This window comes from Haplochromis burtoni, unplaced genomic scaffold (genome assembly GCF_018398535.1).
Source record: "Haplochromis burtoni strain Fernald_Lab_line unplaced genomic scaffold, NCSU_Asbu1 Contig_329, whole genome shotgun sequence".
In the NCBI taxonomy this organism is placed as follows: Eukaryota; Metazoa; Chordata; class Actinopteri; order Cichliformes; family Cichlidae; genus Haplochromis; species Haplochromis burtoni.
The window spans coordinates 269,094-283,333 of NW_024582690.1; the positions used below are offsets into that span (position 1 = coordinate 269,094).

Here is a 14,240-nt window from a genome sequence, read left to right on the forward strand (position 1 = left end):
TGTGTGTGTGTGTGTGTGTGTGTGTGTGTGTGTGTGTGTGTGTGTGGGATTATGCCTGTTCAGACATGTTCTAAAAGAGCTCATCAGACCTCTGCTGTTGTTTTTGCACACAGGTTTTGATTGGGACTCAGCTGCCTCACCCCTTTGGCTTAACTGTACATGAGGACAAGCTGTACTGGACAGACTGGCAATCCAAGAGCATTCAAAGCGCTGACAAGCTCACCGGGTTGGGGCGTCACACACTGGCTGAAAACCTAGAGAATCTAATGGACATCCATATGTTCCATCGACACCGTGAGACAGGTGTGTGTCTGTCCACTAAAGCATAGAGTTTTGTGTGTGTGAAGGAGAATTGGACTTGCAGCTTTAAACAGATATTTACAACCACAGTGTTGAATACTGTTAAACCTCTAGCTCAAGGGCGTAGATTTGGTTTTGGCATTGCTGGGGACGGATGATTCAACCACCAAACCCTGCCGTTTCTTTTTTTTTTTTTTTTTCCTTTTTGTCTTTGCTTCTTGATTAAAAAAAGGGAGAAATATACTTGCCTACATATGCTATTCTACATGCTCTTAAGCCATTTAAAATTACAATTCATAGTTTTATATGTGAATTATATAATGTTAAATTACTATTAAACAAATGACTGACTAAAGTATTTTAGGCTTTAGTTTACTTCCATATTCCATATAAATCAGGTATCATACAAAAATAAAAATAGCTTCAAATACAGTCATGACAATAAAAGAATATGACTTTAAGGACAACATTACTTCAGTTATAGTACACCAACATCTCTAACACATTAGCTCTAAGGTAACACTGGATGACCTGGTGGTTTTTGTCCATAAAGCTACTCGTCTAAGATTACCACAAAGTAACAGATCTCTCAGCAAAATTATCCAACATTTTAGCCACACTATTGCCCCGATCAAATCAGTGAGCTGGGATTGTTTATTCTAAACATGGACTACTGTTACAGCAACAGACATGGACATGGACTACTGGTGACCCACACAACAACTCAGTGTCCACTATGTGAAGGAGCTGAACACATGCCTTCTCCTCTCGTTAACTGAGATAAACTGCTGGCCTATTTGTTTTACATCTATACTGTCCAGTCTCTCCTGGTGGAAATGGCATACAGCAGCATTGTTTAATCTCATTTGAGTCATTGTTGACCTTAGCCATCTTTTTAATCTTCTGAGATCACTGAAGTATCTTTCATCCTAAGTACATGCGTTTTATCCTCAGACTAAAATTATTACTATGTGCTTGATGTGCGTCACCTTTGGCCCTGGCTTTTCCCCTCTGACTGCACTAGGACATATTGCTACCTGATAAAATAACACATGGATTCGTGCCATATAAAAAGTGAGACATGTCAATTCAGATTCTTTGTCAAATATACACTAATGAATCAATTGACATCAGCAGCCTAACAATTGTTATGATGATAAATACTAGTTAATCTATAGCACCAAATCATCAGTAAGTCACCTGTGACCTCGCCTCGTCACCTCTGTCCGAGCTACAACATGGCAGAGCTGCCTCTACGTTATTCAAAGCCTAGCATAGCCTGTAACGTTATTATGACGGACACATTTTATGAGTGAACTTGAATTTAAGTGACTTACAGGTTTCTTTGAAAAATACTTTCTTATATCCAGGTTCTTTTTGCTGCCATCCTCCTCTCCTCCTTGCAGGTCCTCGCAGCGCAGGCTTGCCGCTGCTAAAACTAAACAAAACCCTGAAAGGCACAGCCAATCACATTGGCCATATTTGTCACATGATATAGGACTCTAGTAGAGTACGTAATTTAACTCTTTCTGCACCGCTGGGTGAATGAGACGGTGACAGATCGTTTTTTTCTTTCTATCGGGTTTGTTTTTCTTTACTCGAAGAGATCAAATTATTGGTGGGGACAATTTAATAATCGCTGGATATTGGTGGGGACATGTCCCTTCCGTCCATGCCAAATCTACGCCCCTGCTGTAGCTTTTTTTTTTTTTTTGGCTGCTCTAGCTAATTGATGGAATTTGTAGGAAGCCAAATGGGACTGCAGGGTGCCGACTTGTGAGCCAGCCTTGTTCTTTTAGCGTTAGCTAAAGCAGCCAAAGTGCAAAGCAGGGCGAGCCAGTCAGATGTCAAAAGCCACATCACGTTTTTCAAGTGTAAATCATCTTTTCATTATAAAGGCACAAAGGTATAAAGGCTGCAGTGTGTACACAGCAAAAATACAAATAAAAATATGTATCTTACACAAAGGAAGCTCTTCTCTCTGATGTGTGCTGGCCTTTCTCTGAGCTCACATCCAATATATCTACTGGCACTAGGGAATTACAGGTAAACTGAACCCAGATCATTGGCTGAGAGAACAGAGCCTGTGAAGCCTGTCTGATCTCGGTGATGTATTTGGCTCTGTTGGGTGGCTAGAAGGGTTTTTCTGTTTGTTTCCCCAATGTTGTTGTGGGTTTCTCCCCCCCACCCCACCCCCCCACCCCACAAATTCTTTCATGCATCTCCCATTCATTGCTTTCAAGCTGACTTAGAAAGTAGGACAGGAAGTGACCCGAGTCTGTTTGCCTCTCCACCTATAGTGCATAACCCGTGTGCGGTGAATAATGGAGGCTGCAGCCACCTCTGTCTCCTGGCGCCTGCTCCCAAAGCCTCCAGCTGTGCCTGCCCCACTGGCATCAACCTGCAGACGGATGGAAAGACCTGCACACCTGGTATAAAACAAACTCTGTTTACATCTCAGTAACATTTAGTAAAAAACAAAACAAAAAAAAGAACGGCACTTCACAGTTTAAAAGTTTAACATGTACAAGCGTGTGTTAAGATCTTACAATGTGTTCTGTCTGAAACAAATGCTTTAAACAACATGTCCATCTCAAAGGGAAATCCGATAAGGAAAATCAATTTTTAAAGGACCGAGAAGATAAAAGTATGTCAGCCGCTTTTTGTGTTGCGACAGGAAGACGCTGTGATGTGTGATCCTTTTGTGTGCAGGCATGAGCAGCTTCCTGATATTTGCACGTAGGACTGACATCAGGATGGTTTCTCTGGACATCCCCTACTATGCTGATGTGGTTTTGGCCATCAATAGCACCATGAAAAATACTATTGCCATTGGTGTTGACCCCAAAGAAGGTTTGTATGTCTTCTTAATTTTTTTTGTTTCATAAATATAACCGATGTAGGAATAAAGTCCTCAGCTGTGTGTATGTGTTTGCATGTGTGGCACCTCATGCAGGAAAAGTCTACTGGTCTGACAGTACGCTGAAGAAAATCAGCAGAGCCAACATCAATGGGATATCACACGAAGACATCATATCTACAGGTGAAGGATGGCTTACATGTATAAAGTCTTGTGACTCCGCCTCGTCAGAGTGTCATGACTTCATCTCTCACTGTCTCACTGTAGGGCTGATGACGACTGATGGTTTAGCAGTGGATGCTGTTGGCAGGAAGATCTACTGGACGGATACAGGTACCAACCGCATCGAGGTAGCCAACCTGGACGGCTCCATGAGGAAGGTTTTGGTCTGGCAAAATCTTGACAGCCCTCGAGCAATCGCCCTCTACCACGAGATGGGGTGAGCCTGATAGTTTGACGGCCTTGTATAGTCAATTAAAGCAAATCTCTGGTTGTTCTATGTTACTTCATCTTCTGTGTTCTCTTTATCTTCCCGTCCTCCAGATATATGTACTGGACAGACTGGGGAGAGCATGCTAAGCTTGAGCGCTCAGCGATGGATGGCTCAGACCGTGTGGTGCTCATCAGTAACAACTTGGGCTGGCCTAATGGCCTGGCCATTGATATGGCTGGCTCTCAATTACTGTGGGCTGATGCACACACTGAGGTGATTAAATGCTTCCAAGAATAAAACAAAGTGGATACAAGTCACAGTTAAAGATTTAAAAGCTAATAATGCTGTTTTCTAAGATGTAAAAGCTTTGAGCATGAAAGCGTCAGATGTTATGAAGTCATGGTGGTGATCCCACATGTGATACTGGTCCTCTGCAGCGCATTGAAGCGTCTGACCTCAATGGGCAGAACCGCCGCACCCTTGTGACTCCAGTCCAACACCCATATGGTTTAACCCTGCTGGGGTCCCACATCTACTGGACCGACTGGCAGAGCCGAAGCATCCAGCGAGCCGACAAGAACTCCGGGGCCAACACCATCACAGTGCGAGCCAACCTGCCAGGCCTGATGGACATCCAGGCTGTAGACAGGGAGAAGCCACTCGGTGAGTCTGGAGGACGGGAAGTGGAGGTCACATTAAAGATCTTTATTATTCCTTGACTTCTGACTTTTTGAATTTTTCCCAACTCACATGGTGATTGAACAATGTCAACATACAAAGTGTGCATGTGCGTCTTCCTGTTTTAAGTGCGCTCCTGTCTCTTTGCACTAATTCGTCACCCTGTGTTCTTTTAAGGCTTTAATAAGTGCGGGAGAAGGAACGGAGGTTGCACACACCTGTGCCTTCCTCGTCCCAACGGCACTTCCTGCGCCTGTCCCACTGGGATTCTGCTCAAGGGAGATGGTAGGTCATGTGACGATTCCCCGGAGACATACCTGCTCTTCTCCAACCGCGTGAGCGTGCGCAGAATCTCTCTGGACACCAATGACCACACTGACATACACGTCCCGGTGCTCGAGCTGCACAACGTCATCTCATTAGACTATGACAGCGTTGATGGGAAACTTTACTACACCGATGTCACCCTGGATGTTATAAGGTGCAAATGCTAATTTTTGAGATATTAATTTTGTAAAGCACACATTTTGAATAAAGTTCGCCACTGTGCCACTGGTTGTGCACAATAAAGTTGAAGTAGCCCCTTATCATACAACGTCCAACATTAACTTGTTTTTCAGGCGCGCTAACCTGGATGGCAGTGGCATGGAGACGGTGATCAGCCAGGGCCTGAAGACTACAGATGGACTCGCTGTGGACTGGGTTGCCAGAAACATGTACTGGACCGACACCGGGCGCAACACCATTGAGGTGGCCCGCCTGGATGGAACTAGCCGCAAAGTCCTAGTCAACAACAGCTTGGATGAACCCCGAGCTATTGCAGTGTTTCCAAGCAAAGGGTAAGAGAGAGGAGTGCACTGGGCTTCACTGACAAACAAAAGGTTATGTTTGGTCTCCGTAGCTCTTAAAGTCAGAAATAGACTGCACTTAAATAGGCAGACAAACAGGCTGACTGTCAGCACGAGGTTTTCATTGTTGTACACTGAAGAATCACATAGTTGCGGAATTGTTTGTACCATAGAAAGACATGAGCTTATCAGGCTCACCTCGCCTCTGCAGGTTTCTGTTCTGGACTGACTGGGGCCACATCGCGAAGATTGAGCGATCTCACCTGGACGGCTCAGACCGGAAGGTTCTGATCAATACAGACCTGGGTTGGCCCAACGGCCTAACACTAGACTACGACACACGAAGGTTAGCTGAAGCATGACTGAGATATCTGTATGTCCTGTAAATGACTTTAAAGTTTATTATTGTGTAAGAATTCTGCAATAACTGGTAATGAATCCTGCAGGATCTTCTGGGTAGATGCCCACTTGGACAGAATCGAGAGTTCTGACCTGAATGGGAAGCTGCGTCAGGTCCTCATCAGCCCGGTGTCCCACCCGTTCGCCCTCACACAGGTACCCCCCGCCCCCCCCCCCTCCTCTTCACCCTCAGCTGTCATATGCTAGGCTGACCCTTTTCTTCCCTGGCTGCCTTCTCCAATCACCCGCTCTTTCACTCATGAGCTCACCGTGTGATTCTCTCCATCTTTCAGCTCATACTGAACCCATTCGACGTAACCATTTCTTCTACTTCGCTTTCACTCTGACCCTCATTTTTCTTCTTCCCCCCTTCCCTTTCTTCCTCTCGCCCCCTTCTCCTTGTCCGTGTATTTTTCCTCCCCCTCTCTTCTTCTCCCTCGTTTCCCCAGTCGAAGCCGGTGTCCTCCCCTCTAACTCCTTTCTCCCGACTCTCGCAGCAAGACCGCTGGATCTACTGGACGGACTGGCAGACTAAGTCCATCCAGCGGGTGGACAAACACACCGGCCGTAACAAGGAAACCGTGCTGGCCAACGTGGAAGGCCTCATGGACATTATAGTGGTATCTCCTAACAGACAGACAGGTAAGGAGGCTTTTTCTCCTGACAACTCCATCTGACGGGGAAGAGGCCAAAGGTGTCTCTGTTTATTACCTTTTGCTGAAGGAGCCAAAGCTACTGTGGATTTATGAAATATTGTCAGTGCTAGATAATTGGTCTGTCAATATGACGTTCACATGGTTTGCTTGTGCGAGTAAGATAACCCTTTCTCCAGCATGGCAAGAAATCTGATTCTTGTTGATAAGGCTGATGGATTTCTTTCAGCCCGTTTAGTATAATCAGATAAAACAGATAAATTATTTTACTTGACACAGATTCTGGTAATTGGGTTGGATTGCATTTTAATTTCATCACTGTGCTGTTACTTGATGCCATCATAACTAAAAGCTCTCAGTTCTAACCTGATAAATGGACCAAAGTAACGGAGGAAACGCTCATTATTTTCAATTATGTTCAGTTAGTTTGAGCTGAACATAAATGTGAACGTCCCCTCTCCTTCCCTTTAGGTACTAACCTCTGTGGGATCAATAACGGCGGTTGCACTCACCTTTGCTTTGCCAAGACCAACAGTTTTGTATGCGCCTGCCCTGATGAACCAGACGGGCGACCGTGCTCCACAAGTAAGTGTTCTCTGTAATTTATCAGCCTGTACCAGTTAAAAAGTTTTAACTGAACTTTTTAACTGAAAAAGGTAAAAAGTCACAAATAGGTTTTATATAGCAGAAGAACACTAAAATGACAAACCAAGAAATGCCCACTCAGGCCCTTGTTCCTCGTGCTTTGATCAGTTTCAGGTTACATCCCCACCTCTCCTGCCAGAGGGCCCAGCAGCACTCCTGTCCCTAACAAGATCCCTAAAGCTCCCACAGACATCCCACAGAGAGGACCCTCACTGGTCAAGTAAGTCTGTTGTGTTCATTAAATGGTTCACATTCCCAGCTCCAACTGTGTTTGATCTAAATGAAATTGTCCCACTAATGAACACAGTTGTAGACTTGTCGATCTACCATGTTGGCATTTTAACTTTGGAATACAATGGATCTGTTTTGTGTACTTGTTTCTGCCTTACACATTTTTAGAATCCACAGAATCTGAAAGATTTAATGTTAATACACAGTTGTAAATATAGCAAAGTTGTTACAAATCATATGAAGTCCTCTGTGTCGCAGTCTATGGTAAATTAATATTTATTTTCCTCCTTATCGTTACAGCTGCACTGACAAGAACCTAAACATAGAGGGGTGTATGAACACTGTGGTGACAGCTCCTCACGGTCAGTACACCGAGACATTCACAAAGTCTGCCTACAGGGAAAAGAGAAAAGCTAGGCATCACTCTTTCTGCGAGATACAGTACATCCAGGTTGAGTTTACGCTTGAGCTTGGTTCAAAGACTGGCAGCTCACAAAGGCTGCTAGCATAGCTGTGCGACTACCGGTAGTATAAAGTACACCTCTGAACAGGATCTTGACACAGATTATTGTTTAAGGACTCAGAACAGAAATATAAATGTAATGTGTTTGTAGACAAAGACTGTTGTAGCTGTTGGTTACCAGCCAGCTAGCTAATGTTAAAACAGCTCTGAAGCTAGGCTAATAGTTTCTCCCCCTACTCAGAGTTGGACATCAGTAATGTTTGAATGTGGGACTTAAATAATATATCATTCGCATCAACCAAAGACCAGTTATGACTGTGAAGGTGAATAAAAATGTAAGATATAAGAAAACAAAAAACAGCAATAGAAAGCTACTTTTGCTTTAAAGCTATTCAGTGATAAGCGTTGGCTATTTTTACTAAATGAAATTACTTCTCAAGACAAACATCGCAGACATACAGTTATGTCTGAAAGACTTAAAATAATATTCAATAACCATCTCAAGCTCGTTTCTCACTGGGTATTATGGGGTTAGCTGGGTTAATGACTGACCTGCAATGTTTGTGTAAAACTTTGTAGCAAATCAGTTTAAGCAAAGCCTGTTAACCACCCCTGTAATGTGTCCTGTCTGTTGTAGGAGAGGGACTTCATGTCAGCTATGTTATCGGTGGGGTTCTGACCATTCTGGCGATTCTGATCCTCATTGCTGCTTTGATCATTTACAGGTCAGTGTCCTGCACAACATTGCTTAAAAAGAATGTTTAATTACCTACATTTGACACAGAGGATAGGTAAACCTGTAAATTAAATTAAATTGCTCTTATTGTCTTATTTTTGATCAACAGACACAAAAAGTCAAAGTTTGCTGACCCAGGAGTGAGCAATCTGACCTACAGTAACCCCTCGTACCGGACGTCCACACAAGAGGTCAAGATCGAGGCATCTCAGAAGCCTCCAATATACAACCAGCTTCGATATAAGAAAGAGGTAACGAACGGTCCGCAATCTGTGAGAAGTTGAAAAGGACACATAATGGATTTAACATGAATCCATGGTATTTGCATAGGATGATCACAGACTGTATTGTGTCTAAGCACAGAGACAAATCCCTTTACTGTTTGTCTCTGTGAATAGAATGATTGTAACATGTGACACGAGTAGGTCACAGACACCAGCGCTCATCTTCTCCTCCCCTCCTTTCTCTCCCTCACCGCAGCTCTCTCACCCCTACAACTCTCTCTCTCCCTTTATCTTTTGACCCACTTGTCCTGTGGAGAGGTAGTTACACAGCATGAAGGAGTCGTGTAATTCTAAACCGTCTCTTTGTTTTACTTCTGCCTTTCACAGCATGTCGCCTGAAAAATCTTAATGAATAACCTCCTTTTTTGGATGTAGTTTCAGAGCTCTGTGATCAGCAGCATGATGATTTTTATCCCACTGAGTGACTGTGTTGTGAAATTGACACTGAAACTGGCAACAAAGCCAAATGTGTGGGTGGATTTTGTTAAAGGTGCTACATGTATCAATAGTAACATTAAGCACACAGTGTGTCAAGCTGACAGCAGTTGTTCGGCTCATACTGTATTTCCCATAGAGCCTGCTGGTAATTTACAAGTAAAAAGGTTATTTCTTAGTAAAAAAAAAAGTCTAAAACTAGCAGCAGCTTCCAGTATTCATCAATCTTTTTGCTTTGGAAAAGTATGCACCAACTTCCTGTTTTTATTCTGTAAAACAGTCCAGATTTTTGTTTCTTCTAATTACGTACTTGTAGCACCTTATTCTAAAAATGTATGTAGAAATGTGTAAAAAACAAAACAAAAAAAAGCTAACTCCAGGAATAAGCGGAGCTCCTGCAGCATGAGTTTTGTGGGTTTGAACGTGACACTTTGTTCTGGAGTGTTCTCTGACTTATCCCTGAGGTTTGTCCACCTTTTAACAGGCTGAGAGCTTTCTGCCTGATGTTAATACATTTTAATTAAAAAGAAAAAGAGCAAAGCGTTAGCATTAAAGATGAAAGAAAGAAGCATGACTTGACACATCAAAGGTGGATGATCTCTCTGAACTGCCGACACAGAGTCAATCACTAACAGTGTTGTTGTTGTCCAGGGGGGAGTGGACGGAGGCTACACCAAGGAGAAGATCCGCATCGTGGAGGGCGTGTGCCTCCTGTCCAATGATGAGCTTTACTGGGACGACCTGAAACAGATCAAGCCGTCCCGAGGCGGGCTGCACACCTGCATGCGCACAGACACCGTGTCCCTGCAGGCCAGCAGCGCTTCGCTAGACGACGGTGAGACGGAGCAGCTCCTCCAGGAGGAGGCGTCTGAATGCTCGTCCATAACCACCCTGACCCCTTCTGCCATCACCCCGCAGCGTCACGCCCAGCACAGCCTGCCCGACACCGGCTGGGTCTCCGTACGCAAGCCCTCCACCGAGAGCGAAGTGTGAAGGAGGCCCCCCGCCCTCTGTGCTTTATCTCGACCATCATTACCTAATATACACATGCAGTCACCTGTATTTAGAGCTGGTACAAACACACAAAGATGAATAGGTACAGAACACAGTAACAGCTGCATATGTAAACTAATGGTACATATCAACCTGGTTAGACACAACTAAGCTACAAAACACACATGTCCTGTCTTTAAAATTGGGGCTCCGTCCTACTTGTCCACACGTGCAGTATCCTCAGTGCTGCTGCCTCGAGGCAAAAATGGAGCGTGCTGGAATAAGAAAAACAAAGGACTCTGGGGAGGAAGTGAACAGAGAGACACAAGCGTTAACGTGGAACCTTTTTTTTTTTTTTTTTTTTAAGGATACAGACTCTCAGTGCGACGCTTCTCTGTATACGACTTCACCTTTCTTTTTCTTTGTTTTTCATCCTGGACGGAGCTAAAGCAACATACCCCCCGGACGACGTAACCACAGAGTTCCCTCTAATGCCACTCATGTCTTTATGAACTATATTTATGAACATGTTTGTGGGTTTTTTTGTTGTTTTTTTTTAATTTGTAGAGTGGGTTTGCTGACTTTCAGAGAATGATGAGTGCGCTAAGCTAGAAGTTTTATTTTTGTGCAGCAGCACCTGTTTTTTTTCCTTTTTTAATTAATTTTATTTTTCAAGAGTTGTATTTATGACAGTGCCAAAGGGTGGGGCTTCAGAGTCTCCATGCTTCTTTCTCCATTTCACACTTCAAACAGAGATTTATTCTCATTCTGGGATGTTTGTTTCCTCTGACTTGCCCCCCCTCAACCTCACCGGTGTGGGAGACCTCAGTGTTGGCATCTGCTTCTTTACAGCCTCCAAGGGATTAAACTAGAAATGACTGTAGCAGGTTCTCTCAGTTGGCTGCAGGAGGCCCTCCATTTTCTGTTTAAAGTTATACTTCAGTTATCGCTGATCCTCGGGCAGAGCGGAAGTCACCTCGATGAAGTAACAGCCTAAGTGCCAAATGTTGAATTCTTTTTCCCACTTCAGCTGTATATTTATTTCTCCTCAGATGCACATGCACATGGCATTTTCTCACTTATATACTCCACAGATAAAGCTGGTGAGCGATGCAGATACTTGTAAGGTTGTATGAATCCAGGTATTAAACGTATGTCTCAGTTTTTTTCTGTCCAAAAACACCGGGGGTTTCTCTGAAACCACTTTATTTCGTCGGTCTTTCCAAAAGAAAAGAATTTGCTTTCTAAGTAGGTGATTGGTTTTTTTGTGTTTTTATTTTTGTTTTTTTCCCCCATTGCTGATGTGCTTGCGAAACACATTTTTGTAACCAGTATGTGTAATATCCACTCACCTTCTCCACTAATATGAGATTTTTCTTACTCTGCTTGATAACTGATAGCAAGTAACAATAACAGAAATATTAGATGAACAAGTCATGAGTAACAAACGTTTTAGATTTTTAGATCACCACAAATAACAGTGTGAAGCAAGTCTTGCCTCTCAGCAGCCATCTTTGAACATTTATTTTGAAGACTCTATGTAAATGTATCTGGAAAAACCCTCGTCCTTAACTTCTATGTTCATATGGCCATAAAAAGCCATGTGAACAGATTTTTGATGAAGATCTGACTGGAAAAACGTTAGTTAACTTTGTTCTGTTATCTGCTTCTGACTGCTGACACGATCAGCGTGTCTGCTGTTGTTGCTGCTCGTTCAGATTATGAATACAGCAAAATAAAAGATTTTTAACAAGGTATCTTACCCACACCTTATACGCCTGTGGGTTAGTGCACCTTTACCATGTTCATGGGTCAGTGCTTACGAGATGATTGGCTAAGTCTGGCTCTTTGGGGGCAGACGCAGCACTGCTGCCATCTTTAGCATTTCAAAATTAGCCCATAGATTTGTGGCCAGTGTTATATAACGTTTCTAGTTTGAATTAAGTGTTTTTACTTCCTCAAAGTTCCACTTTTCACTTTCTATTAGCAACCAAGCTTCAGAGGCAAAGATATATTTAAAAAAAAAAATTAAAAAATCTTGGCACATACAACCAAAATCTTGGCACATACAACCAGAAGTATCTGCTCGGCCAGAAACACTTGGAAGTAAATGAGAAAATTTGTGCTTTTGGTCGTTTGAGTTTAACTCCATCATATCGGATTCTGTGAGGTGCGCTCACAGTGTCTGCCACAGCACAGTGCAACAAAAGGGGTAACTTTGTGCACGCTGTGTGTTGAAAAATTTATCAGACAGCTTACTGAGAAGTGAATTTAATGGCTATCTCGCATTGCTTTATTTTTAGCGCCCCATTCTGCCTGTCGATTGTGGTGCAAATGAAAATACTATATTGCTATATGGACAAATATATCTTTGACACATTATAGAATCGTGTATTTTGAAGTATCTGCTACAAGCTCAGCAACATGCTGATCTGCTGCTAGACGAAGCACTGAGGCCAATGAGAGAGGGGCTTGGCAGCTACATGACTACAGTCTCTGATGGTTGGTCGAAGGCAGGCCTACAGAGCATCATAGCGACCCAGGATCCAGTAATCCACACTCACAGTCCCTCCAACTCTGCTGCAGGAATGCTAAAACTGTACAGATTTTATCACGCGGATGTAAGCAAACATTTTTGTTGATACTGGGCTGAGTTGTATAGTCTTTTGTACAAAGGGATTTCATGACCGTTTTTAGACTTGTATTAATTTTACTCACTGGAAAAGAACAATGTTTTTGGTTTTTTTTGTTTTTTGTTTTGTTTTTGCTGGATTATTTTAACCACTGTGTTCCCAAGCCTTGTAAATGATAGGGAAGATGCCAGTTATTTAATAGTGCTCTTTTATCTTATGAAATACTGGTCACGTATAGCTGTTGTAAAGTTAACAAAAAGAGATATTTATGATTTTCGTTTTCGTTGTCACTTGATGTGTAAATATGAAAAGACTGTATATGTATGGCAGTACTAACAAGCTGTGTTGTGTGATATAGTGAATTATCCCTTTGCTATCTTTTAATATAAAATTGCATTTGCATTTCAATGAAACCTTCGTCTCACTCGTCTGTGTGCTCGTTGCTTTTAGACAAACGTGTTTCCTCGTCTGACATGTAGCAATGAAAGGGGATGCTAAAATCTTCAGGTGCTAATTCAGATATTGTTGTTACAATAGGAGGGGAGATTTAATCATGTGGTTTGGGGGGATCTTGTCAAAACAGATTTGTGAGGAGAAGTTGGGTCAGAATTTGATCTGCCATGAGTCTGATTGGCAGCAGCTTCACATTTCAGTATGACAATGATTCCAAACACACTGCCAATGCAGTAAAAGCATAATTGATAATACATACAGTGGACTGGTAAATAGTGTTTTTTCTAATCTAATTGAGCACAAATGCTTTCAAAGCATGCAGGATCATGTTGACAGAGAGTGGAACAAGGTACAGCCAACATATAACGAAAAGGTTTTAAAGTCCTTCAAGAAGCCAGGCGATCCTAAAGAAATGAGAAGTAAGCTTGCCTAAGAGAGTTCAGGCTGTGATGAAGCAAAGGTGGACATACTGGCTTTCAAACTGGTTAGAATTGTTTCACCTCTGGTTTCCCTATGGAAACCCTATGTTCAAACCCAGGACTTTCTCACGGTGAGGCAACAGTTCTAACTGTTATTTATATAATTCATTGGGCATTTTTGTAACAAAATATAAATAAATAGCAGTCATCTTATACAACACCATCATCCTTTCAAGCCTATAATTTTATCAGGAATCAGTATGGTGGATAGATCTTCACCCATTCTTGATCTTTCATTACATTAGTATTCAGTATAAAAGATGCAGGATGTATAAATGTTACAAATTACAACCAATGTGCAGTATCACTGAGGATCAATGGCGTTTTTGCACTTGTTTTGCAGAGGAGCATGCAGCAAACTCATATGTGTAACCATTCAGTAAACATTTATGTAGAAGACACACGCACAAAACTTTAGCGCCATTTAGTGCTCAGGTTTTTCTTGCACTGTTGTTCATCGACGTTGTCTGGGCTTCTTCTTCTTTTTAGTTTAATAGTGGTTGGTAAATCAGCTTAGTGGTGCATTACCGCCACCTGCTGCACTGGAGTGTGGCTCCTCCAATAAATGCCCACACCTTTTCCGGCTTTTAGGCCAATCAGCGACGCGCCCTGCGTGAACACGGGGTTTGAAATATGCAGAGACTCGGCTAAGCTAGACGAGAAAGAGAGTTCATCTGATTTTGTAAGTTTTATTCGGGTGTTTTTGTGACATTTTTT

General features: G+C 42.7%; 1 protein-coding gene across 3 annotated transcripts in view; it reads left to right on the top strand.

The window, feature by feature from the left end:
* lrp4 (low density lipoprotein receptor-related protein 4) overlaps positions 1-13,004 on the top strand; it is a 122,549-nt gene extending 109,545 nt beyond the window's left edge. The window contains exons 21-39 of one of the 3 annotated variants that reach the window (XM_042228524.1): positions 114-303; positions 2,601-2,732; positions 3,013-3,153; positions 3,257-3,343; positions 3,428-3,599; positions 3,704-3,866; positions 4,031-4,256; positions 4,449-4,752; positions 4,892-5,110; positions 5,331-5,465; positions 5,566-5,674; positions 5,968-6,160; positions 6,643-6,756; positions 6,925-7,036; positions 7,348-7,409; positions 8,148-8,235; positions 8,356-8,497; positions 8,727-8,788; positions 9,617-9,734. In XM_042228524.1, the coding sequence (XP_042084458.1) occupies positions 114-303; positions 2,601-2,732; positions 3,013-3,153; positions 3,257-3,343; positions 3,428-3,599; positions 3,704-3,866; positions 4,031-4,256; positions 4,449-4,752; positions 4,892-5,110; positions 5,331-5,465; positions 5,566-5,674; positions 5,968-6,160; positions 6,643-6,756; positions 6,925-7,036; positions 7,348-7,409; positions 8,148-8,235; positions 8,356-8,497; positions 8,727-8,768 (2,631 nt within the window). In that variant the 3' untranslated portion in view covers positions 8,769-8,788; positions 9,617-9,734. Of the gene's footprint in view, positions 1-113; positions 304-2,600; positions 2,733-3,012; positions 3,154-3,256; positions 3,344-3,427; positions 3,600-3,703; positions 3,867-4,030; positions 4,257-4,448; positions 4,753-4,891; positions 5,111-5,330; positions 5,466-5,565; positions 5,675-5,967; positions 6,161-6,642; positions 6,757-6,924; positions 7,037-7,347; positions 7,410-8,147; positions 8,236-8,355; positions 8,498-8,726; positions 8,789-9,616 lie in introns of all 3 variants that reach the window. The other 2 variants (XM_014340032.2, XM_005942158.2) reach the window with 2 other exon arrangements.
* The last annotated feature ends 1,236 nt before the right edge of the window (positions 13,005-14,240 follow it).